Source organism: Antennarius striatus, chromosome 20 (genome assembly GCF_040054535.1).
Source record: "Antennarius striatus isolate MH-2024 chromosome 20, ASM4005453v1, whole genome shotgun sequence".
Taxonomy (NCBI): Eukaryota; Metazoa; Chordata; class Actinopteri; order Lophiiformes; family Antennariidae; genus Antennarius; species Antennarius striatus.
The window spans coordinates 1,146,636-1,172,863 of record NC_090795.1 but is presented as its reverse complement, the minus strand read 5'-3'; the positions used below and the strand labels follow the sequence as shown (position 1 = coordinate 1,172,863).

Below are 26,228 nucleotides of genomic sequence, written 5' to 3'. Positions count from 1 at the left end.
CAGGGGGCAGATGATGACTTTTCTATCATGGCATCACATGACAGCTGCGCTAGATAGAGCAGGACAAAACCGGGCTGAGAGAAGTCTACCGAGAACACTTCTCAGGTTCTGTGCGGCTCGTTGCGACGTCTTTTTCTCCTGCGTCGTCATACCTCGCTGGTAGAGGTCATACCCGCCGCCACTCCTCTCTGGTTTCTGGTTTTCCCTCCATTATCCTCTCATCTACTTTCTGGATGGATACCTACGCCCTCCTCTACAGTTCTTCCCAAAGAACCGGACTTCTCTCCGGCTTCCAGCAGCTGCGATCTCAAAGGAAGATGTGCGATGTCGTCCTGGAGGCCGGCGGCGTGTCATTCCCTTGTCATCGCGCCCTTTTGGCCAGCTCCAGCGAGTATTTTTGGGCTCTGTTTGGAGAAACGACTGCAGAGAGATTTGCAGGTTGCATTAGCCTTCCTGCGCTAACGCCTGAAGGTTTGGATGCCATCCTGGACTTCCTGTATTCTGGCTGGCTCAGCATCTCCCAACCTGCACTTCCTGCAGTCTTGGAAGCGGCCAGGTACTTGCAAGTAGCGCCAGCTGTGTCGATATGCGAGCGCTTTATTACCGACGGATTGACCACCGAGAATTGCTGCTGCTACGCTAACCTAGCAGAGCACCACGCCCTCTCAGATGCACTCGAAGCGGCCAATCAAACCATCGCCATGGAGATGAGGACGTTGCTGCAGGAAAGCAGGGACGACCTCCTCAGGTTGAACATCCAATCCCTGATGACGGCGCTGGACGCTGATGAGATCCCCGGCGTCAAGGAATTGGAGCTCATCAAGCTAGCGCTGGATTGGCTGAATGCAAACGGGCCCCTCCCCCTACTGAAATCAAATCAACTACTGAGTCACTTGCGCTTCGGATTGGTCGCCCCCTCTGACCTCACCAGTCTCAGCCACGCCCACAGAGCCATGGCAACACCTCTGATCCGAAGTCAGTTGACTCGAGCGATGGAGTATCACACGCTTGGCTCGGCTCAGCCAATCAGACAAAGCAAACAGTCTACGCTCAGGGCGTCGCCCAATCGCGTGCTACTGGTGGGCGGGGGATCCAACGCTGATTGGCCAGAAAAGCAGATGCTGGCGTTTGATCCTAAAAGCAGGAAGTTCTCATCTCTGACTTCCAGCCTACCGTTGCGTCTGAGGAATCACTGCGTGTGCTCGGTGGGCGGGTTCCTCTTCCTGATTGGAGGAGAAGAAGTCCACGAAGGAGACGTGGATGGGAAAACATCAGTCACCATAGCGACGTCCAACCAGGTGTGGCGGTACGATCCTCGATTTGACCGCTGGGAGAGGGTGGAGTCTATGTTGGAGAGGCGGGCACAGTTCACCTGCTGCGTGGTGGAGGACGTCATCTACGCCATCGGCGGTCGACAGACGCGATCGGACGCCACGGCAACCGTCTCCTTAGGTTCCATTGAGTTTTACGACGTGGCTACCGGAGTGTGGAGGAGGGGAGCGGCGATGCCACACCCCCTTTATGGACACGCCTCTGCTGTGCTTGACAACAGCATCCACGTGTCGGGAGGTCTTGTGGGTAGCGTCCACGGCAACAACCATGACGACAATCAGCATGACCATCGAGAGACCAGCAGGGAATTCTGGAACCTCAAAGGAGGAGTCTGGGAGAAGAGAGCGTCCATGTCCATCGCCAGGTTCGGTCACCGCCTGGCGTCCGCCAACGGTCACATCTACGCCCTGTTGGGAATGTACGAGCCTTTCTGCGATATCGAGAAGTACGATTCGCAGTCGGACCACTGGACCCGCCTCAGACCGCTTCTGATTGGCTCCTTCAACTACGGGGTGGTTCCAACAGGGTCTGGGAATCTGCTGGTGTTTGGAGGGAGGAGGTGGAGCGACGGGCAGGAGGTGATCGTCAAGAGTGTGTTGGAGTACGACACCAAGAAAGATCGTTGGAGGGAGATATGTCAACTCCCAAGACCCCTCACCGGCACCGAGTGCACCCTGCTGCCACTCCCGGACTAGAACCAACAACCCGTAAAAGAAAACAAACTATCTTTAACGGATGGATTAAATAGATCTCATAGTCTCTTTTCATTATGGAGCTTCAAAGATGCCTGTACGCAGATTTTGGTAGCCATGGACAGGGCTAAGCTAGCCTTGCTCCTAGTTAGCCTTGCTCCCAAACTTTATAATTAGCTAAGCTACTCTAGGAGCTGTACCGTAGGATGGATGGAGTGGAGCAGTACCACAGAAAACCACCAGGGGCAGCGTGGAGTCCAAGCACAACTGGCAAGTTTACTGACAAGATGAAGCAGAAAATAGTGAGAAACATTATTTAATGGCCCCAAAACTGACATGTGAGGAGAGCAACAAAATAAAGAGTTGAAGAACTAAAGCAGAGGATAGAGGTAGAAGGACGACCAGGTGCAGCTGGACATCACATGGAAGCCGTAGATAAAACTTTGCGATTCCGATTTAGTCATAAATGTCGTACATTCACCACAAGACGGACAGAAAAAGGTCAGTCAGTATCTTTCAGTCTGGTTTGACTCATTTACATCTGAACGGAGGTGGACGACGTCAATTAAACCTGAGGGTACAGGAAGTGTTAGCTGGAACTCTTATGAATGCATTGTGGGTAACAGCTAGCCAGAGTGAATTATACATACTTTTATCTACTTTAAATTAATCCTGAACGCCACTGGCATAAACATAATTCTGGCCTCGATTTTGGTTGGACGACTGCTCCTGAATGACTTCCTAATGGGGAGCTAGGAAAGCTAACATGCTAAGCTAACATGCAGAATTGCTTGTATTCCACTTTTTATTATATTTGAAGACAAGTTGCTGGATATAAAACTAATAGTTTTATATCCAGTTGATAGTCGACTTTTCTTTGTTGGGATCCAATGTTGTTTACAAAGTTTTGAAATTGAACATTCCGATTGGTAATTATCAGGAAGTCACGACTGAAAACGACTGATTATAATCAATCAATTCTCCAAGAACACCAAACTGTAAAACTGATTAACTCAAGTTTATTTACTTCATCTTCATACAAATAAAGCCTTACGAGCAAATTAGCATCATGTGCTAACACTGAGCTAAAATGTTGTCGGTTTAACCTTTTTACCTCCGACCGCCGTCCGTCTGTATTTCCATCATGACATAAAAAAAGAATACAGACACGCCTCCATCCGAAGGACCACACTTTATTGATCCGCCGTCTTCTCCGACAGAACGATCACGTAAATAAATACTCTTATTTTATGGTAACTTATTGGGGACGATAAACAATCTTCACTTTAATAAACCTGATAGAGTCAGCGAACAGCGCCACACAGTTTGCTTTTTAAATAAAGATCTAGAGATTCAAACACAAAGACAGAAAAGGACTCGATCTACAGCAACGACATGCTACCACAACCAACCACGGGCAGCGGCGTAGAAACAGCATCCCAAACTGGCGTGTGCGTCTGAGTGTGCACGGCTGTGCGTGTGCACGATTGCTTTCTTAGTTTATTTAGTCTCTGAGGATGAAGTCATTTTCCAGTAGCGTACAAATAAACAAACTGATATATGTGAAAGGATCCAGTTCTTGTGTTAATACGTCGTCACGATCCGACGTCTGAGGAAAAATCCACCTGGAAACCGCAAAATAAAAAATACCCCATCTTCCTTTGGGTGTTTTTCTGTCGTGGGCAAATTAAGGGCATAAATAAAGTGTTCTCTGGTCAAATGTTAATCTGTTAACAACTCTGAAATGTATTTAGTTTAATTTTTTTGCATTGCTATGGCAAAAAGTACGGAAAAATGTCTTTTTGTAGTTTTTAATCGGACGTTTTTGTGAACAAACCTCTCCATTGATCAGAGGGTGAGCATTCAATGACTGAACTTTCCTTCCTTTTATTATTATTATTAATTAATTCATCTTCTTATCCGTTACTTCCGCTTTTGTGGGTCACGGTGGTGGCTAGAGCCTATCCCAGTGAACTTACTTATACTCTGGGAATGATTATTGTTGTTATTATTATTATTATTATTAATATATTATTATTATTTACAATAATAATAATAATTATTATTTACAATAATAATAATAATAATTATTATTATTGTAAATAATAATAATAATAATTATTATTATTATTATTTAGGGTGGACTTTTCCTGGAGGCGGGTCCTGACGCTGTGCTTCAGGTCCAGCCCAGCAGTACGTAGTTCTACCAAACCACAAACAGACGTCTCTAAAACTAAAACTGATTTAGAAAAAGCTCGTTTCTCACTCACTGTACAGAAAATATCATCATAGACATGAAGAATAAGGCTTGATAAAATACAACGCATGTCGCTCTGTGGCTAATCTAGGCTAGCAGACGCTGGGCGGTCGGTGTAAACATGCCACGGCAAGCAGGATGAGCTACCGGACGGACTAGTCGGACATTCCTGTCCACTAGAGTGCGATGGTTTCCATGGAGAGAACTGAAAGAGCACAAAAGCTGACATGTAATACTAAAGATTCTGTAAGTTGTGCGTCTCTAAGCCAGCTGGAGTGGGCTAGCCAATCAGCTCGCAGATCGAAACCGGCGTCTCTTCGGGCTAGCCGTCACGTCGGACTTTGACGCCGTCCATCGCCGTCAAAAGCGTCCTGCGATGGGGGGGGGGACGTGAGCGCTCGGCCGTCAGACGTGGGTCTCGATGTAGGAGTGCGTGTGAGCGAGCGACGGCGTGAGGGGCGGGCCCGGATCCGATTCGACGTTCGGATCGGGCTCCTGAGAGAACAGCTCCTGATAGGCTCGTTTCCACTCCTGGAACTCGGTGGACGACAGCTGGGGATTGGTCAACAGCCTGTCAATCAGCGCTAGCTCGCCCTCCCTGTCCTGGGGAGGATGCAGAAACACAGGAGGGCCCCCGTCACATGGTGGACCTTTAGGGTTTCAAGCCACGTAGTGTCAGAACGCAGACACACGAGAAGCAAGACACACACTGAAGGGGACACATGACGTTTGGGGGGGGCTCACATTTAACACTGAGACCAGATGTCCTAATCAATGACCCTCCAAGACTATTGATCGTTTAAATCAACGTTTATTTTTCAATTTATGCAGCAACCAAAAAAGAAGGTTGAGTCCAGAGGTAATCAACTTTTTCAAACCCAAACCATGACCAATCAACAATCAGGATGGACTCAGGATGGGCGGGGATTACCTGGTAGGATCAAGTGACGGTCAATATTTTTCGGGTAAAAACTATTTTATAATTATTGATGTTTTACGACTTTTTTGGAACTTTGATTTTTCTGGTTTTCCGGAGTTGAGAAGTTTTAAAAGTTGTCGCTAATGATGTCATTATTGATAAATAATTATTCAGCTTTTTAAGCTAAAAGCGATGAAAATTCAGTCATTTCCCGCTCACCCCGTGTCGATGAAGGGCCAGTAAAGGATGAGGTCGCCCGGGGTCACGTGGGCGACTTTCATGTCGACTGACATTTCACAAAAACACGTGTATTCCTTTAAGAGACGCCAGACAGAACAGACATGGAAGCTCCTCCGTAAACGCCTCTACACGAACAAGCCCCGCCCACGCACACAGAGGACGTAACACAGACACAAACGGTAGAAACCCCGCCCACAAACATGGCCGCCGCTCAGGCGGTGTAAATCCTGTGAGACAGACGGCGAGGAGACGGCACAGAAGACGTTTCACAGCATGTGTGAGTGTTTGTGCATCAGGGTCACTAAATTGTGATGTGTTCCTGCAAAAATGAAATTATGCTAACATGTTTGTCTTGAAGGAACAGTTCGCTTTGAAGTCAAACACATTTTTGGCTCATAATTGTTTTGTCGAGGAAGCGTTTCTCTGCAGTATCCTGATTAAAATATTGAACATTTAGGAATGTTCGTCGTTATGCAGATGACACCCAACTTTATTTAGCATCAAAGCCAGACAAAGCCAACCAGGGCTACACAGATACAAACTGATTGATAGTGATTGATCAAATGGGTGGTTTGGTACTCAGGCAGACATCAAATGTCTGTCATCGCATGTCGTGTTTTTTAAATAGTGTATTTCTGATCCGACAGCAAACCGTCGTCCCACTTGAGTAGACGTATTATTCATGTATAACACCCTCCAGCGACATAAACTAGGTGATGCTAAATGTGTCGCTCCAGAAATCATGACCTGATTACTCAGGGTAATCCACAGGCCAGGAGACGGTTTTGCTATAGGGACTATTTCTTTTATGTATCCCTATGCAGATTGAAACGTAGAAACATAGACTAGCTATTTCTAGTCTGGTGTGTAAAGCTAGACTCACAAACAGGACAAACTACAGCTAAAGAGTAAAGACCCGTTAGCGCCAGCTAGCCTTGATTTGATTTAGGGGTGAACTGTTCCTTTAAGAAAAGTTTCCCGCCGTCTTTTTCTTTTTAAGCGTTCACACCTGGAGGTGTGATGTGGCGTGAACTCACCTTCAGCGTGGACGTGAGGATGCGGAGGCGGTGCAGGCGCTCGTTGAGCTGGGGGTCGGCGGCTCTTCGGAGGAACGACTGCCTGAACTCCGACTGACCTTTGCCATCGGCGCCGCGCCCGAGAGGACAGACCCCGCCCTGCTCGCACGCACGGAACAGGTCGCCTAGCGACGCCCCCTCGCTGCCGCCTTGGAACAGAAGTAAAGACACCGTAACATCCTGCATCCGCATCCCTACTCCTCCTCCTCTTCCTCACATGGACCACTAGGGGGCAGTAACACACCTCAACACCTTCGCCAAGCTCTACAGCCACCTGTCGCCATAGCAGCAGATGATCCAGCTCATATTTCAGTTTGATCGCCTCATTAGCCTCATTAGCCTCGTTAGCTTACCCCAAGAGATTTAAACACTTATTTAAATCGGGACGTGTTCTGGTTCTGTTTCTGGACGGCGTTCCGACATCGTTTTGACTCCGCCCACTCGCTCTGCCGTTGCATGTTCATGCCGTGTTTGCAGACTCACCGTTGCGTGTTTGCAGCTCCTCCCTGACCGGCGGCGCCAGGAGCGCGTGCAGGTTGCAGTCTCGCGGCAGCGTGAAGCTGCGGGGTTTCCCTCCCTGGGTTGCCATGGGGATCAGTCTCTGCATCGCCATGGGCAACGGGACGTTCCTCTGCGCTGGAAGAGTGTAGACTGCTCCGGCCATCATCGTCCCGCCAACCTGACCGGGCTCGGCGAAGACGGCGTCCTCTGGAGACAGGACGCCATTTTTAACGGAATGTAAACTAGCTAATCAACATTAGCTTAATGCTAGCTGCTACCTAGCGGTCCCGTCTGCAGGTAGTGCAGTCCGGCCTCCGTCAGCGGCGTCTCAATCAGGTCCTGCCAGGAGCGCCTCTGGGACGAAGACGAGCGACCAGGAGACCCCGTCTCGCTGCTGCCCCCCGCTGGACTGGAGCGGTACTACACAGAACAGGTGCAGATGCTAGTTTTTATATAAAATTGTTCATGTTTAAAGAAAAATTTTCTTTTTTCTCGAGATTAGGTGATTAAAATTTAAAAACTACGATAAAAAAAATGAATAAATAAGTTTCCAGGGGCAATTAGCTTAGCCCCTGGCTAATTGCCCCTGGAAACTTATTTATTGAATTTTTGGTTCCTGAGTGGTTTCATGAATGCACCTCCACAGTGTCACATCTGTACTGCACATCGCTGCTGCTGCTGCCCCCTGGCTTCCTCCCGCTGTGTGTGGTGCCGCCCCCTAGAGGACCGGGGTGGTACTGCGGCTCGGCGGCCACCGGCGGGGGCTCGCCGCACAGGAAGTCCTCCTGGGAGGATCGCGAACGAGACGTCTCCGTGGATGACAGACGAGTCCGACCTTCCAAGTAGGCGCTCATCTGACAGGGAGGGGGGAGAAAAAACAAAGTTACACGACTAATAGCCTCAATTAGAGCCGATTTAGCCCGACCCCTCCCTGCAGACTGAAATAATTGCGGGGGATCAGTGAGCGTTGGGAACACTGGGAGTGACTCACCGACGGGGGCCGCGGGTAGGTATCGTACGGAGGGGGGGGGCTGTCCTGTTTGGGACTGGAGGTGGTGTCATCCTCGTGTTCACTCTCACTCCAGTAATCTGTAACCACCCACACACACACACACACACACACACACACACACACACACACACACACACACACACTCATAACAATCACAACTGGTGTTCGCTGCTGGAGAACAGCGAGCGTCGCCCATCGGCGAGGCGGCGTCGAACCCTCACCCTGCTCCTGGCGAATCCTCTCCCGCTCGGCGTAGCCCACGGCGGCCATGTTTAGACGACTCAACCACCTGACGGGAGGGAGTTCAGGTTCAGCTGAACGGATTCATCACGTCAGGCAAACACTGGGGGGCGCTATTTAAACATCAACTTACGTCGTGTTTCTCGATTATACACCGTCCTTTACCTGTTCATGTCGTCCACTCCGTCTGCGGCGAAGTAGAAGCTCTTGACCTTGGGGTGGCACGCTTTGAAGGCGCTGGGGAGGTTCGAGGAAGAGGGGGGGAGGAGTCACGTTAGCGCGCTAGCATCGACCAGCATTAGCGCGCTTAGCCGTGACGTTTTACTCACTACTTCTTGCGACACTCGCTGGCACGGTCGATCTTGAACTCCGGGAGGCTGACGAACCCCTCGGCCTTCTCGTCCTGGAGAAAGGAAGAGGGAAGATGAGCGCGATGCTAACGGAAGCTAACGTTAGCGTGTGGGCGTGGCCGAAGCGACTCGCCTCCTCGTTGATGTACCAGTACAAGCAGTTGTCCTTCAGGACGAACCAGTACTTCTTCCACTTCTGGGAGAAGTAGCCCTTGGCGTCCCTCTTCCTCCACAGCCAGCCCTCGCAGTCGCCGCGGCCCAGCGCCTTGCAGGAGACACGCCTCCGGCTCAGCGAAGCTATGCCCCGCCCTGAAACCAAAGGAGGCGGGGTTAAAAACATCCAGCTCCTGAGGCAACAGGAAGAACGTTCAGCCCCATCTGGAAAGCTCCCCGGTCAGTTTTCCTGATGGCGTCAGCTGATGATGACCGGGGGGGGGGCGGAGCTAATATTCACGACTTATCAAGACGGCAGGATGTGACTCATGCTCTTCGCACAATTTATTTTCGTTTCATCCGCCGTGAACACAACCAAAGCCGGCGCCTGAGGAGGGGAGGCAGCGTGGAAAAGAATGGCATCCTCGTTACCGCGGCGACGGGAAACGAAGTGAAGAAGAAGAAGAGCAACGCCAAGGAGACGGCGAGAGGAAGTAAGAAAAAGAAGAAACAGAGGTAAAGAGTTGATGGAAGCGACCAATGAGAAACCAGAAGGTAAATAAGTGCTGAGTCACCGCCTGCAGGCGGTTCTGCCGAGTCATGATGACGCGTTAAAAAATGCAAATCGAGTCGCAGGAAGTGAGAAAAATGTTTTCGCAGGACGGAAACGGATCACAAATTATTAGACGAACGATTTCTGCAGCCGCGGATGTTTAATTCATGAGCTGGGGGGGCGGGGGGCAGGGAGCTGGGATTGATTTGTTTACACCAACACGAATTTAAAAAAAACAACAAGAAATACCTGCAATGTGATTGGACGTTAGATGAAAACTATTCGACTAATCCAAACCGCAGGAAATTAGTTATATTCTGACAGGTTCTGTATGGCCCCGCCCCTTATCATAAATTTAAATAAATCAGTTAAACAGAACTTAAATAGATTAATTATTTCATTAAGAAAACAAAAGAAATTTAAATAAATCAATTGAAAAGAACTTAAATTGATTCATTATTTCATTAAGAAAGAAAACAGGACTCTTAAATTGTCGCGTATGTAAAACGCGACAAATTATGTTCCAAAATCCTTCGTCGCAGATTTACTGAGTCATCAATGAGTTCTTCTTCTGTGGTGCTGAGTGATGAATTGATTAAATATAAATGTTAAATGTAAATATTATTTGTTTGTTTATGTGTTTGTTTATCAGGTGGGAGGGACCTGATTTGCACCGCTCACGTTCTCCAATCACAATGATTAATCGGTTTGGGATCAATAATGGAATCAACAGGTCGTTTCCACTGAGGCTCCGCCCCCTTACCTTTATTCTTCTTCCTGGTTTTCTGCAGCGACGACGACTGCTGGTATGTCTGAAAGAAGAGAAGAAGGAGAAAGGGGCGGGTCAACCGCTGTCAGGATGAATCAGCGGCTTTTGTTTGCAGTGATGCATCATGGGATTTGAGAGGTGACGGATCTCAGGGTGTCATGTGACTTCTCCGCAAGTCGGCCGGGGTGACACGGCGGCTCTGATGTCATCGTGTTATACGTGTTACAGAGGATGGAGCTCAGCCAATCACAGCCCCACGCTCGGCATGAGCCCGCCCACCCCCGCTGACACACCATCTGCCGCCGCAGCACAACACTCAAAAATAGACCCACAAACACGGACGCGTCTGATCGCCATGGAGACGCCGTCGATACGCGTCAGGGGCGTCCCCGCCTGCAGCGGCGAGGACGAATGGCGTGCAAGGAAGGAAGGGGCGGGGTAATGAGATGAAATGTGACCCACATGGGAGAAGAGGAAGTAGTTTGTACTTACGTGATAAATGGGGGCGGGCTCTCGCGGCGGAGAATCTCTCTGATTCGTCTGGAGGACGTAGTGGGAGGGGCTTTGGCTGTGGTGGCTCCGCCTCTTGGCTCGTTTGGCCGTGTTATTGGCTCGTTTGCCCGGGCGCGCCGTGTGGGAGGAGTACTCGTCAGAGACCGCCCTCTCGTCCATCCCGGACAGTCCCACGTAGCGCATGAGCGACGCCTCTGAGGGGTTAAACGGACGACGTCACGTGTGTGTGTGTGTGTGTGTGTGTGTGTGTGTGTGTGTCCTCCATCTCTCCCACCAACTTCCTCCACCTTCTTCACTGTCCTCCACCTCGTCCTCCCCTGGTTGCTAGGCAGCGGCCAGAGGAAAGTGAGAGCTTCTGTCACCATGGCAACTGTGTGAGTGATTCAGGTGGAGGTCAATTTATTATTTTTTTTCCTCTTTTGATCGCCGCCTTTCACTTCGTCCGCTTTTTCCTCTCTGATGCTAACCGCTCAGATCTCCTTCTCTCACACACACACACATACACACACACATGCGCACACACACACACACACACACACACACACGCCGGCGCTCACCTCTGCGGCTCTCCCTGCTCATCTTGGCTGGATCTTCGTAGTCGCCCCCCCAGTTACACTCCACAGGCATGGAGATGGGCCTCAGCCGGCCTGTGGGGGGCACAACACGTCACAGCGTCACCTGCTGGCCTACAGGTACTCGCCGTTGCCATGGGCGACGTCAACGCCACAACATCGTGTTTTAAAAAGTTTGATCCGACCCGGCTTCTAACGGGACGTCCCATCCGGCGTTTCGTACCTCATCCTCCCAGAGACACGCCCCTTAGAGGGCGTGCCCCGCCGGGGCTAAGCTAACAAGCTAACCTCATGTTGTCATGGAAACTTTTCCAATAATCATGGGAAATTTTTCCAGTATCTTTTGAGAGTGTTTTCATCTCGCTGGCGAACAAACCGACCAACGGAGGCGGAAAAGGTCGTCAGGTAAATAACGACCGTGTTTCCATGGCAACCACTTCTACAGTCAGGGATCGTCCTGAATGCTCTGGAGACTCACCGTGGAAACGGGTGTCAGTGTGTGGCTCTGCAACCGAGCAGTTTGCCCCAGTAGGCTAACGGAGACAGCGTATCCATGGCAACAGCTGTGTAACTGATCATTAGCTTGTCGTTAGCTCATGAAACTTTAAGTTCTCCTATCTAACGACATCATCATCATCGTCTTCATCACTATTTCAAACTCCTCGACTGACGTCAGACGTACCGTATGTGGGCGTGGTGCAGAAAACAGGCTCCTCCTCCTCTCGCCGGCGAGACTCCTGGTCCAGGAAGGAGTTGGGTGAGTCACAGCGCTTAGCAACACTGACGCCACCATGGTTACGAGATGCCTCATCTCCAGACAAGGCTCCCGTCTCGTCTCTATGGCAACAGCAGAGGCAGCGAACACATGTGCGTCAAAGTTGAGAGCTACTTTCTGATCAGATGGATTTCTATTCGTGGACGCTCTCCGACGGAGCGCCGGCGTGGCTTCCTGAGGCCGACGCCCACAACCGCCCACGAGTGACTGGATCGTGGTCAGATGCTAACACAGGTTCTAAACCCGACCGATAAGAGAGTCTACCTGGGTGTGTATGGCTCAGGAGGCGGGGGCGGGATGTGGAGGTCCTGGAGGGCGGAGCTCTTGGTGGGAGTGCCTGAGGGCGTGGCCGAGCTGCTGCCTGGGCTTCTGGTTGGCTGCAGAGAGGATGTTGATATTTTAAGTACAGATTCCAGACATACTTTCTATATCGTTGCTATGGGAACTAGAACAGTGGGGGGCAGCACTGTTCTGGTGGGCGGGGCCTCATTATTGATCATCACAGGTACATTTAATAGTTATTTTAAATTGATGTTAAACAACCCAAAATCATTGAGTCGTAAGTCGGTTGTTCTCATCTACGGATGTTCGTAAGTCGGTTGTTTGTATCTCTGGATATTTGTAAGTCGGTTGTTCGAATCTATGGATGTTCGTAAGTCAGTTGGTCATATCTACAGATGTTTGGACGTCGGTTGTGTCAACAGATTGTCGTAAGTAGGTTGTTTGTATATGCGGATGATTTCAAGTTGGTTGACTGTATCTACGGATGTTCGCAAGTCGGTTGTTCGTGTATACAGATTGTCGTAAGTTGGTTGTTTGGATCTCGGGATGATTGTAAGTTGGTTATTCGTATCTACGAATGCTCCTAAGTCAGTTGTCCATATGTATGGATGTTCGTAAGTCGGTTATTCGCTATGAATGTTCGTAAGTCGGTTGTTCGTAACTGCGAATGTTCGTAAATCATTTGTTTGTATCTGCAGATGTTTGCAAGTCGTTTGTTCGTATTTACGGATGTTTGTAAGTCAGATGTTCGTATCTTGACAACTATCTGTAAAGTAAAATCCAATAAATGGAACTAAAATATTGATCCTCCCTCAGCTTGTTTCCTTATCGCTGCGTTCAATCCGTTCCACTATTATTATTACATTCCAGGAGGTTAATAAAGGTTGAGTTTAAACTCTTTTCCGAGTCGTGACTGAAAACTGTTTTCCTCCAGATAACCGTTGGGGAGCCGTGTTTCATAATTCACCGGAGCGTCGGGAATGTTGGCGGACGGCGCTGCAAATTAGTCCCCGCGGTCCTCCCAGTTTTTTTAGCAGCCAAACAAACCGAGCGCCGCCTCAGCAAAACCCGACCTAATTACACGCTTTGGAGCCGCCGTGGGGGGGGGGGGCGTGCGGTGGCGCCGTGGAGACTCGTGGGCCGAAAGCGGCATTTTTAATAATGCCTTTGAACGGGAGGCCGTCCCACCTGCAGAGCCAGGGGTTTCCAGCGCATGTTCTTCAGCAGGGCGGGGGCGGAGCTCAGCGTGCTCTGTGGACGCTTCTTCAGGGTCAGGGACACCACGCCTTTGTCGGCCCGCAACGAGCCCACCAGGTTCCGCAGCTGCCAGCCCACCTGCGGACGGGAGGAGACAAGCGGGTCAAGGCGGGTAAGGCGGTCATCACTTCCTGCCTGCGGCGAGCTGGAAGCGGGTTCCGCGTCGTGACTGGATCGGGACGTGGGACGCGAGGCGAGTGGGTGTGGAGGCGGCGCGTCTATCTTTAGAGACTCGGCGTGATGTAACCTGCCCTGGATCTGAAAACAAACGCACCCAATCAAATATCTGGCTTCGCTTTTAGCAGCGGAACCCGCGGCCACGCCCCCAGGACGCAATCAAACACTGGACCGCGGACAGGAAGTACCTCTTACGAAGAGGGGGATGAGAACGCAACGGGTTCAAGGATCCTTACTTTCTTGCTAATTTTCGACCAATCACTGCGTCTTAATGTAACTTATATGTTTTAAATAAAGCTTCTACACACACACACACACACACACACACACACACACACACACACACACACGCGCGGACCCACCACCGTCTGGTGATTGACTTGGATCACTTCGTCTCCAGCGTGGATCTTCTTGCAGCGATCCGCCGGAGACTAAACGGAGGAAGCAGAGCGAATCAGATGATTGGTCCCATCACAAGTGGGCGTCGCCCATACACAAGCTTTAAAGCAGGAAACGGCGACGCCTACTTACCCCTTCGGTCGTCCCAGTGATGACGTGGAGGCCGTCATAGGTGGACTTGATGTACATACCCTGACGGAGAAGGAAAGGGGACAAAAAAGAGGCGTTCAGGTCCACTTGTTAGGCCACGCCCCCCTCCTAGACGAGCGGACCAATCAGGCGAGCTGGTTACCAGGCCTTCAGACGGCTTGATGCTGGTCAGGTGAACCAGCTCCAGGTGGGCCGACTGGGACACCAGCGGGTCGGACGACACGCACACGATGTGTTCGCACACCTCCGACAGGGTTTTACACTGCAGGGGAGGAAGAGCGTTACCGCGGCAACGTGCGAACAAGCTAGCGCCAAGCTAAGCTAATCGCTTAGCGCCAAGTCCAGCTCTGTGAGAAAACTAAACAAGATTGAGATCAACGATGATCCTTCGTCAAACCCCGGCCCAGATGGCGTTTTCCCGGTCGTCACGGCGATCAAACACGCGGCAGCTGTAGGGGGCGGGACTTACCACGTGGAGGATCTTGTTTTCTGTCTCGAACACCGTACAGTCCTGGGGGGGAAGCAGAGCGGAACCCGGTTGAACAGAGAGACCACGCCCACCGCGACACACATCAGGCCGCACGCACGATTGGAGGGCGACGCCCACACGGCAAGGCCGACGCCCACACGGCGGCGTTCACCCACCTGCTGCACGATGGTGGTCAGCTCCAGGCACAGCTGGATCACGTTGTTACGGGTAACCGAGTAATCCGCCACCGCCGCGAAGGGAGACCTGTGGGGGGGGGGGGATCGCAACCGTTAAGCTCCGCCTCCACAAGTGGAGTTGAGCTTTTAAAGATAAAGACGACGTCTGTCTGTTTGTATTTTTGTTTGCATGTTTAATTTTTGTTTATTTCTCTGTCTGTTTGTTTTTTGTTTGTTTGTTTGTTTATTTGTTTATTTGCTCGCAGAATGATGCAAAAACTACTGCTTAGGGGCGGGGCATGAGCAGAAAAGACAAACATGAATAAGTAGTAAACAGTTATTATTTGTTTACTTGTGTTCACTTAAATTTGTTCCATCTTGTATCAAAACATTGAATAAAAAAAACAACACAAAACAACAACAACAACGTAACGCAAACACATTGAGTTCCTCCAAATAAGGGCGGTGAAAGCTCGTCCCTGATTGGACGGAAGCGTTCAAGAAAAGCTCATCGAGTTTTTCACGATGGGAACAGATCTGCTGTGGTGACACACTTCCTGTCTGATCCCGTCCAATCAGAGCGTATCGGGCCGGACCAATCAGAATCTTGACGTCCCACGGTAGCGTCGGGGTGTCACAGGTCCTCTCCACGTCCTACAGACCCAGATTCCGACCCGGACGCGGCGCCCCGGCGGGACGAGTCGGCGCCGGGATCTGGGTCGTCGGTATTGAGGTTGGGTTCTATAAATACGTCGGACCTGAGGCGACGCAGACGGTCTCATCACAGCCCCGCCCTCTGGGGGACGCTTCATTCCTACACCAGGACAGCTTTTCAAAGACGAAGACGAGACGTCCTGGTGTAGAAATGAAGCGTCCCCAGATTCTTGTGTTCAAAGAGGAATTGTGGGAAATTATGAATAACAAAAAAAAAAAGGCTCATAGAATCTTTCTGGTTCTGTCTGAGACGTCCTCCAGGTGGACTCAAACCCAGAACCTTCCGCCCACGACGCCACCTGTCACCAATTCATCCAACAAAAGGTGTCAAAAAAAAAAAAAAGGATGATTCCTTCTTCTTCTTTTCCTCTCCTGGATTCAAAGCGTTTGATGGAAACGCCACAAAGACGAACGCAACGGAGGCGGGAGGAGACCATCTTCGCCCACGCTGCGGTTTTTGAGCGCGGAAAAAGTCGGATTTCGCGAGGCGCTCACCTTTAGCGCCACTTATGCTAATTTCCCGCCATTATTATTTCATAATGTTTGCACTCCGGTTGATTCTTCGTCTTTGAAACGGAGTGGGATCAAATACCCGTTTATGTTTCAGTCCATCACACGCAGCATCAGGATGAACGACGGAGCTAAAAACGAGTGTTACCCTCCTTCGCTCTCGCTCTAAGCGTCGCTTTGCCATCTTCAGTCGCGCCATCACGCGTGGGCGAGTGTGTGTGTGTGTGCGCTTACATAACACGGTGTGTGTGGACAGATGTGACGCCCGGCGATTCGTGAAGCGGCGACCTTTCGTTCTGGATCCGACAGCCGCGTCGGACGAATAAATGAAAGTGATGGACGAGAAGAGAAAGGGAGAAACGCGCTAGTCAGCTGACAGCTGCGGCGGTTCGAGGTCCGCAGATCGGAGCTTCAAAAATAGACGGCGAAGGATTTTTTTATCCCATCGCTTTATGACGACTTGTTTGGTCGAGCAAATGTCAGACGCCACCAGATGTCCCGTCGCCTGAGGCGCCGCTTCACATTTACAGGCCGAAACGGAAAGACGTTCAGTTCCCGTCAGAAAACATTCCCACTGAACGACCTGAGAAGACGCGGCTTCGACCAAATATGGGCGCTACTTCCTCCTACGTGAATAAATTTCAACGATATGAAGATCAGAGCGCGGCCTCACCTGTCCAGCCATGCTAGCAGGCTCTTCGCGGCGGTGATGAGGTCGACCACAGAGGTCAGCAGATCGTTGGGGAGCCGCCTGGAGGACCTGCTCTCTGATTGGCTGCTGCGCCGGCGTCCGGAAATGAAGTTCTGCAGGTTTTTGGCGGAGGCGCCGAGTTTGTGAGCCAGAGTCCGGACGCTCTCCGTCTCCAGACCTGAGTTCTGCTCAGAGAAGCGCCGCCGGTAGCGGTTAGCATTCCGGTGAGGTCACACGGGCAAACTGGACTTCGTAGTTCTTTCTGGGGGGGCTGGACTCACCAGAGCGCAGAGCAGGTCCACCGCCTCCAGGATCAGCTCCTGGTGTCCGATCCGGGACACCCCCAGCTCCTCCAGCTCGGCGTGGCTGATCCTCAGCAGACGCTCGCCGCACACGCCTCCACGCTCGAACACGCACACGTACTGCTGCAGGCAGTCGTCCAGACCTGCAGGACGACAACAACGACACCGTCACCACGGCAACCGCAGAGACGACCAGTCAAAAGGGTTTTACTTCCTGGATTCACGGCGGGTGTTTCTATTGGTCACGAGCAGGAAGTGTTTAACACGTCGATCTGTCAGTAATACACACACACACACACACACACACACACACACACACACACACACACACTCTTCCTTCCTTTGTTCCTTCCATCCTTCCCTTCTTCCTTTCTTATTTCCTTCCTCCCTTCTTTCCTTCACTTCTTCCTTCCTTCACACCTTTTTCTGTTTTTCCTTCCACCCCTCACTTCATCCTTCATTCCTTCCTTCACTTCTTCCCTGCCTCCTTCCTTCCTTCCTTCCCTCTTTCCTTCCTTCCTTCCCTCTTTCCTTCCTTCCTTCCCTCTTTCCTTCCTTCCTTCCCTCTTTCCTTCCTTCCCCCTTTCCTTCCTTCCTTCCCTCTTTCCTTCCTTCCCTCTTTCCTTCCTTCCTTCCTTCCTTCCTTCCTTCCTTCCCTCTTTCCTTCCTTCCTTCCCTCTTTCCTTCCTCCCCTCTTTCCTTCCTTCCCTCTTTCCTTCCTTCCTTCCTTCCTTCCGTCTCGTCTGTTTGATGTTACAGATATAAAAACCCGTGACGCGTGTAAAAACAACAGGAGGGGAACACCCCAGCATCGGCGCCGCTCCCCGTTAGCCGTCGTCAGCTAATGCCGTCCAGTAACTGCTGAGTCACGATTTCCAGACTCACCGACTGTTCTGAGGGGAACCTGAAGGCACCGGAGGAGAACCCAGGTCATCATTTACTTTCCTTTTCAACACGAGGACACGCTTGAGACGTGTTTCACCGTTAAATCACGACACGTGGAGAAAAAATGACAGGTTTTCTTTCCCTCAGGGAGAAAATGACAAACTCTCAACAATTAGGAGGAAGCTGTCATCAGCGCGTTCCCGCTAAACTTCTACGACTGCTAACGGAGCATTTCTAACATTTTTACCGACTGTTAGATTTTCTAACCTGCTGTTTTTTTCAATGATACGTTAGCTTTAGCGGCGCTTAGCCATCGTGTAGAAACCACTGTTGCAGAAAAAAATAAGAAATAAAATTCAAATTGTTTGTAAAATCAGAATTAGCAAGCGTAAAACGCTAAAAACGCTAGTCACTAGCCTCAGAGGGGCACGACCTTGAGCAAAGCTGCTGCAGCTAAAGCGCTAGGTGGGGCTAGCATGTTAATCTAAGTGGATATCTCATTAACATATTTAATACTGTTAAAATTTCAGCAAAAATTTTATTTTGTTACATCGTGTAAATGAGGGATTAGCTTTAGCATCCGGTCTGGAACGACTAGCGACAGACGTTAGCGACAAGGAAGCTGCAGCTAAACTATGGTCCGCGCAAAAAAAAGGCGGGAACAGAAGCTAACTGCTAACTCATTAGCTGGCTGTGTTAGAGCTAGTGAATATGTTCCTATGCTAACACGTTAGCGCCGTCGCTAGCTGCGTGTGTGTGTGTGTGTGTGTGTGTGTGTGTGTGTGTGGGCGTGGCTAATGTGTGTTTGTCTCGCCGGCCCGGTTCTGCTGAGTCGAAGGAAAACAGAAGAAGACGGAGCCCCTGGATCCCACCACAATGAATTTATCCAGCTTAGCAAACACTCCAAACTCAACGGTACACACACACACACGCACACACACACACACACACACACACACACACACACACACACACACACACACACCTACACACAGCTGTGAGCATTGATCTCCCTGCTGGAGCGTAACACACTCATCCGTCAGAACCGCACAACTAAATTCTGTTGGTGTGTGTGGAGGAAGAAAAGATAGTAAGCTCATAAGCCAGCTGTTAAATTAATGCAAACGATTCCAAACACACACACACACACACACACACGCACACACACACACACACACACGCACACACACACACAGCTGGTCTAAATGAGGCATTCAAATGCCTCATAAGAAGCATGGAAAATAAAACTCTGCAGCCTGAACAGTTTGAAATTAAAACGCTCTTCCTGTCTTTTATAGCGTGAATTAAAAACGCTCGACCATCCAGTGGGCGGGGTCTACGCTGCTATTGGCTGGAGGGTGTGTGGTGGGGGTGGGGTCAAAGGTTTGGTCCACTTCGGCGAATCCCACCGGATCCACAACTTCGTGATGTCATCGTTTTGTTTTTACGCTGTTTACTAAAAAGGTTTTTTTTTTACACGTTTTCAAAAGTTCTCAGGTCCGTTGAACAGTCGTCACGGAAACGACATGTTGATGCAAATCTGTGAGGTCACTGTTGAGCAACGATGCTAACAATACAGCCCAGAAAACAAATGGACACAGGTGAAAACATTGACAAAGGTGAGCTGACGTTGGGGATCTGGCCTTGGCGAGGCACAGGTGACTGGAGGTTAGGAGTCATTTTTATCCGTGAGCCTCCTCTTCCTCCCACTCACGTCTCCTCTTCCTCCCACTCACGTCTCCTCTTCCTCCCACTCACGTCTCCTCTCGTGTTCTAATGAGCGTCGACAGCAGCCGACTCCCGACAGACGTGATTGAAGCGATGCCGGCGCTCACAGGAAGTGATGCGACTGCCGACAGGAAGAGGAGCAGGAGGGGGGGGGTTTCCTCCGAGTGGCAGAAGTTCACTGATAATCAGCATCGCTCACCGCCGGCGGTGGAATAATGATGAGGCAAACGTTAAGACGCTTCGACGGTTTCATCCGTCCGTCGTGACTCGTTTATCTGCAAAGCCCAAACAAAGTCGTCCGTTTCAGCCGTTTGTTTCAGCCGTTTGTTTCAGCCGTTTGTTTCAGCCGTTTGTTTCAGCCGTTTGTTTCAGCCGTTTGTTTCAGCCGTTTGTTTCAGCCGTTTCTCCATCGTGTTCCTATTCGGTTGTTTTATTCGTTTGACAGTTCGGTGATGAAAATACAGAAACTATGAATGTTTAGTGGTTGTGCTCTCAGTGTCCGTTTGGATTACCGTCTGATGTCTATTATAATCGTGTCGAGGAGTTCCCTGGTGAGATGAGGACGTACTGAAACTGAATCTGTGTGGGATCCGCTTCTGTTCAAAGTTCATCAGCTCAGTGAGGCAGTGGTGTAGTAGTGAGGTAGTGGTGTAGTAGTGAGGTAGTAGTGAGGTAGTAGTGAGGTAGTGGTGTAGGAGTGAGGTAGTGGTGTGGTAGTGAGGTAGTGGTGTAGTAGTGAGGTAGTGGTGTAGTAGTGAGGTAGTGGTGTACTAGTGAGGTAGTGGTGTACTAGTGAGGTAGTGGTGTAGGAATGAGGTAGTGGTGTACTAGTGAGGTAGTGGTGTGGTAGTGAGGTAGTGGTGTAGTAGTGAGGTAGTGGTGTAGTAGTGAGGTAGTGGTGTACTAGTGAGGTAGTGGTGTACTAGTGAGGTAGTGGTGTAGGAATGAGGTAGTGGTGTACTAGTGAGGTAGTGGTGTGGTAGTGAGGCAGTGGTGTAGTAGTGAGGTAGTGGTGTACTAGTGAGGTAGTGGTGTAGGAATGAGGTAGCGGTGTACTAGTGAGGTAGTGGTGTGGTAGTGAGGCAGTGGTGTAGTAGTGAGGTAGTGGTGTGGTAGTGAGGTAGTGACGTAGTAGTGAGGTGGTGATGTAGGAATGAGGTAGTGGTGTACTAGTGAGGTAGTGGTGTGGTAGTGAGGTAGTGGTGTAGGAATGAGGTAGTGGTGTACTAGTGAGGTAGTGGTGTGGTAGTGAGGCAGTGGTGTAGTAGTGAGGCAGTGGTGTAGTAGTGAGCTAGTGGTGTAGGAATGAGGTAGTGGTGTACTAGTGAGGTAGTGGTGTGGTAGTGAGGTAGTGGTGTAGTAGTGAGGTAGTGGTGTAGTAGTGAGGTAGTGGTGTGGTAGTGAGGTAGTGGTGTGGTAGTGAGGTAGTGACATAGTAGTGAGGTGGTGATGTAGTAGTGAGGCAGTGGTGTGGTGTTGGTGAGGTAGTGGTGTAATAGTAGTGAGGTAGTGGTGTAGTAGTGAGGTAGTGGTGTACTAGTGAGGTAGTGATGTAGTAGTGAGGTAGTGGTGTGGTAGTGAGGCAGTGGTGTACTAGTGAGGTAGTGGTGTACTAGTGAGGTAGTGGTGTACTAGTGAGGTAGTGGTGTAGGAATGAGGTAGTGGTGTACTAGTGAGGTAGTGGTGTACTAGTGAGGTAGTGGTGTAGGAATGAGGTAGTGGTGTACTAGTGAGGTAGTGGTGTGGTAGTGAGGCAGTGGTGTAGTAGTGAGGCAGTGGTGTAGTAGTGAGCTAGTGGTGTAGGAATGAGGTAGTGGTGTACTAGTGAGGTAGTGGTGTGGTAGTGAGGTAGTGGTGTAGTAGTGAGGTAGTGGTGTAGTAGTGAGGTAGTGGTGTGGTAGTGAGGTAGTGGTGTGGTAGTGAGGTAGTGACATAGTAGTGAGGTGGTGATGTAGTAGTGAGGCAGTGGTGTGGTGTTGGTGAGGTAGTGGTGTAATAGTAGTGAGGTAGTGGTGTAGTAGTGAGGTAGTGGTGTACTAGTGAGGTAGTGATGTAGTAGTGAGGTAGTGGTGTGGTAGTGAGGCAGTGGTGTACTAGTGAGGTAGTGGTGTACTAGTGAGGTAGTGGTGTACTAGTGAGGTAGTGGTGTAGGAATGAGGTAGTGGTGTACTAGTGAGGTAGTGGTGTACTAGTGAGGTAGTGGTGTAGGAATGAGGTAGTGGTGTACTAGTGAGGTAGTGGTGTGGTAGTGAGGCAGTGGTGTAGTAGTGAGGTAGTGGTATGGTAGTGAGGTAGTGGTGTAGGAATGAGGTAGTGGTGTACTAGTGAGGTAGTGGTGTGGTAGTGAGGTAGTGGTGTAGTAGTGAGGTAGTGGTGTAGTAGTGAGGTAGTGGTGTGGTAGTGAGGTAGTGGTGTGGTAGTGAGGTAGTGACATAGTAGTGAGGTGGTGATGTAGTAGTGAGGCAATGGTGTGGTGTTGGTGAGGTAGTGGTGTAATAGTAGTGAGGTAGTGGTAAGGTAGTAGTGAGGTAGTGGTGTGGCAGTACTATTGAGGTAGTGGTGTTGTAGTAGTGAGGAAATGGTGTAGTACTGAGGTAGTGCTGAGGTAGAGTGTAGTAGTGAGGTAGTAGGTAGTGGTGTGGCGTTGGTGAGGTAGTGGTGTAGTAATAGTGAGGTAGTGGTGTAGTAGTGAGGTAGTGATGAAGTAGTGGTGTAGTAGTAGTGAGGTAGTGGTGTAGTAGTGAGGTAGTGATGAAGTAGTGGTGTAGTAGTAGTGAGGTAGTGGTGTAGTAGTGAGGTAGTGATGAAGTAGTGGTGTAGTAGTAGTGAGGTAGTGGTGTAGAAGTGAGGTATTGGAGTCAAAGAGGTTGTTTAATGAGGCACAGGTGATGTTTGACGACCAGCTGACTCTACTGGTGCAGCTGGCAAACTAAATAAAATGAGACGACTAACTGACCCCCCAGTAGGACCAGAGCGTCCCGTCGTTACTTGGGGCCCTTAAGGAGCCGACTCGTGTCCTGGATCACGAGTCCGGTCCGGAGTCAGGTCTGCGTGGGGGGGTTGTGTAATGAGTCTAATCGCTACCATCACATCTCTACATACAGTCAACGCACGTTTGACTGGTGCAGGAAAACGGTGACTCAGCGCTGACTCACGCTCCCCACTCCCACGGAGGCACACTTCTCACAACAACAGGCGAGCCAAACTCCCACCATCGCCTCCTTCTCTCTGACACACGTCTAATAAAACCAGATTTTGTGGTGACTTCTGGGATGTTGGAGAGTCCTAGAAACGATGGAGTCCTCCAGTCGGGTTACGAGTCATGTGATCCCGGAGAGGCGCTAACAATAGAAGCTAAGTTAGCGCTCAGCGGGTTCCACCCAGCAGCTACAACCAGGCAAACCATTCCTGCTCTAGACGGTAAAGTGAGTCTGTTTTGGGCTCTTTGAGCTCCTTGTTTTGAGGTGAGTCCAGGGGGAGGAGCCAAATGTTTCCCTCAGGAGATGGTGACACTCCTGATGGAGCTAGCAGCCAACCGTTGTCTTTTAAAACACACACAAAAAATACGAAACTTGCTATATGCTAACGTGATGATGAACCACGATGAAGAGCTCTCGGCCGGCCCCCTCTGATGACATCACACGCGTCGCCGCCCACTTTCAAGTCCATCGACTGCATTCGAGACTGGAGGTGAAATGACCTGATGGAAGGACAGGGGGCAAGAATCCCAGCATCCTTTGCAGGGAATGCTGGGAATTTTGTTACGTTCTCATGTGTCTGGTGAAGCGTGCCCCGCCCAGTGGGCGGCGGCCTCAGATGAGCCAAACCAGAACTTCTGTCCCGGATCAGGTTTCCTTCTGTCGCCACGGACACACCCCAGAGACCCGGCGTGAACCGAATACCACGCTAAGGCACGCCACGTGTGTGTGTGTGTGTGTGTGTGTGTGTGTGTGTGTGTGTGTGTGTGTGTGTGTGTGTGTGTGTGTGTGTGTGTGTGTATACATGTCCAAGGACCTTGTACAGCCTTCTGTTCGGAGCGGGTGTGTGTGTGTGTGTGTCTGTCAGCTGTTCTGCACAGACGGTCTGAGACGAACAACTCACTACCCACCCACACACACACACACACACACACACACACACACACACACACACACACACACACACACACACAGTCCAATGACGAGCCTCTGACGAACCGTCGGTGCATCATGTAAACAAGTCACGATTCTATTTGCGTTCTTGGAGCCGATCGATTGTGACCTGATTCTCTGAGGCGCTGCAGAACATTATTGTTACTATTTGTTGTTGTTTATCAGCCTGAGTAAACAAACAGTATCTACTTAAAGGTCATACTCTGAAACGCCTTTAAATGTATCTCTTGCATTGTTTGTGTGTTTGTACATTTGTTTGTTTGTTGGCATGGTTTTTTCTATTTGTATGTTTGTGTTTGTTTACATTTGTACATTTGTTTATGTTAGTTTGTGTCAGTCGGTGTGTGTTTGCGTGTTTGATTGTATGTTTGTTTCAGTGTTCGTATATGTTTGTGTATTTGTTTATGTTTGTTCTAGTGTTTATGTGTTTGTCTGTTTGTTGATGATGTGTTTGTTTGCGTTACCATGAAACACTTGTTTATAAACAGTGTTTAGAAGTGAGATTTTACGTATTTGTTTACTTCAAGGGTTAAAGGTTAAATAGTCACCTGACCTGTTGTGTGGGTGTGTCTCGGAATTCATGGTTGGCGTTTTGGCCGATCAGGATGTGGCTATGTGACAAGGGGGCGGGGCAAAATGCATTCTCTCGAATTTTCTAGATGTTTTTCGAGATGAATTCTGAGTTTTTGGAGTCGAATTTATGTTCATTTGTTTTCTTTTGCGATAAAAAACTTAATTAACAAATATAAATAAATAAATAAACAAACAAACAAACTCACCTGCAAACCGACCTCTGTCGATTTAAACCCAAAACAAACCAGACAGAAACGTTGCGACGGTGTCACCTCAAAGTCTTGTTAACGATTGGCCGGTTCTGCTCCTGGTGGAACCGGCCAATCAGAGCCCTCGTACAGGATGTCAACAGAACCTGATCAACCGTTCACACCGGCACTCAAAACTAATCAATCTGAATTATGCATGGATAGAATCTGTGATCCCTGATTGGCCAATCAGGAGGCGGCACATAATTAGACCCTCGTTAAGCTCCAGGAGCAGGAAGCTCCCTCCTCAGAAGGGAACGCCCCCCGACCGTTACAGAGGGCGACGCCCACAAATGACCCAGAGCAGCAAATACAGGAAGGAAGTAAAGGGAGGGTCCAAACAGGAAGTAAGGGGGGGGGGGGCAAAAGACACGATTGAGGACCATTCAGGGGAAACGTCCCATCATCATCATCATCACCATCACTATCATCATCATCATCACCTCCATCATTGTCATCACCATCATCTTCATCACAATCATCTTCATCATCATCATCACCTCCATCATCATCATCATCATCATCATCATCACCTCCATCATCATCATCACCATCATCATCATCTTCATCATCATCATCATCTTCATCACTATCACCTCCATCATCATCATCACCATCATCTTCATCATCACCTCCATCATCATCATCACCATCATCTTCATCACTATCATCTTCATCATCATCATCACCTCCATCATCATCATCACCTCCATCATCATCATCATCATCATCATCATCATCATCAGAGAGGTTGAACACCTCTTTGGGGGGTGGGGGGTGACACCTGATTGGTTGCATCTCATGGAGAATGAGCCCAGAGTAAAACACAATTACCTGGTACCCCCCCCCTCCACCAGAACCATCTAGTACCCCCCCCCGTTTCCTTCCTGAATCAGACTTAAAATCAGACACGTTCTGCAGAGCTTCGATCACAGATCGATCAATCAATCGGTTATTAATGAGACCCCCCATCCGCACCCCCCGTCAGGTAGGTCAGCTTCTCCTCCTGTCAGTCAAACATTACATCACCGATCATCAGGTGAACACACACACACACACACACACACACACACACACACACACACACACACACACACACACACACACACACACACCACCTACCTTTCATCCAGTCCACCACCTGGCTCGCGCTCCATTTGCTCACCGGTTCCATCACGAGCGCCATCGAGGAAACTTTGCGCCGACTCTCGGTGGCGCGCGCGACACTGACGGCTCCGTCACCCGGTTCCCTCGCGCCGACACCTCCCCGCAGCCAGGTGACGCGGGTCTCACGCGCTCCCGGTGGCGGCCCGGTGCTCGTGTCCCGTTAACGCGGCGCGGCCGTCAGTGCGGGACAGCCCCGGCGTGCGCAGCGGAATCCGGAACATTCCCGGGTCCGGTCCGGTCTGACGTGTGTCCGTCTCCGCTGCTCTCCTCCTCTGCTGCCGGTGCGCCGGTGCTGCTCCCGGTGTGAGGGGGGCGAGTGGGCGGGAGCGCACCCGGTCTCTCTCTCTCTCTCTCTCTCTCGTGCACGCGCGTCGTGGGTGGCTCCGCGCGCGCCC

The 26,228-nt window shown here is 50.1% G+C and overlaps 2 protein-coding genes across 2 annotated transcripts; one reads left to right on the top strand and one right to left on the bottom strand.

Moving 5' to 3' along the window:
• The first annotated feature begins 233 nt into the window (after positions 1–233).
• Positions 234–6,552, top strand: LOC137587777 (kelch-like protein 34). The gene is made up of 2 exons (XM_068304396.1): positions 234–2,525; positions 6,441–6,552. The coding sequence occupies exon 1, from the start codon at positions 234–236 to the stop codon at positions 2,025–2,027; it is 1,794 nt and encodes a 597-aa protein (XP_068160497.1). The 3' UTR covers positions 2,028–2,525; positions 6,441–6,552.
• cnksr2a (connector enhancer of kinase suppressor of Ras 2a) lies at positions 4,172–26,199 on the bottom strand. The gene is made up of 24 exons (XM_068304395.1): positions 25,789–26,199; positions 17,061–17,224; positions 16,762–16,964; positions 14,865–14,952; positions 14,689–14,730; positions 14,362–14,481; positions 14,202–14,261; positions 14,033–14,101; positions 13,425–13,571; positions 12,219–12,331; positions 11,862–12,016; positions 11,165–11,254; positions 10,587–10,801; positions 10,089–10,137; positions 8,753–8,928; positions 8,599–8,672; positions 8,435–8,506; positions 8,251–8,318; positions 8,009–8,106; positions 7,656–7,871; positions 7,296–7,437; positions 7,000–7,224; positions 6,478–6,665; positions 4,172–4,884 (listed from the first exon to the last, which is right to left on the bottom strand). Exons 1-24 carry the CDS (start codon positions 25,850–25,852, stop codon positions 4,687–4,689), a joined length of 3,036 nt encoding a protein of 1,011 aa, XP_068160496.1. The 5' UTR covers positions 25,853–26,199; the 3' UTR covers positions 4,172–4,686.
• Positions 26,200–26,228: the final 29 nt, after the last annotated feature.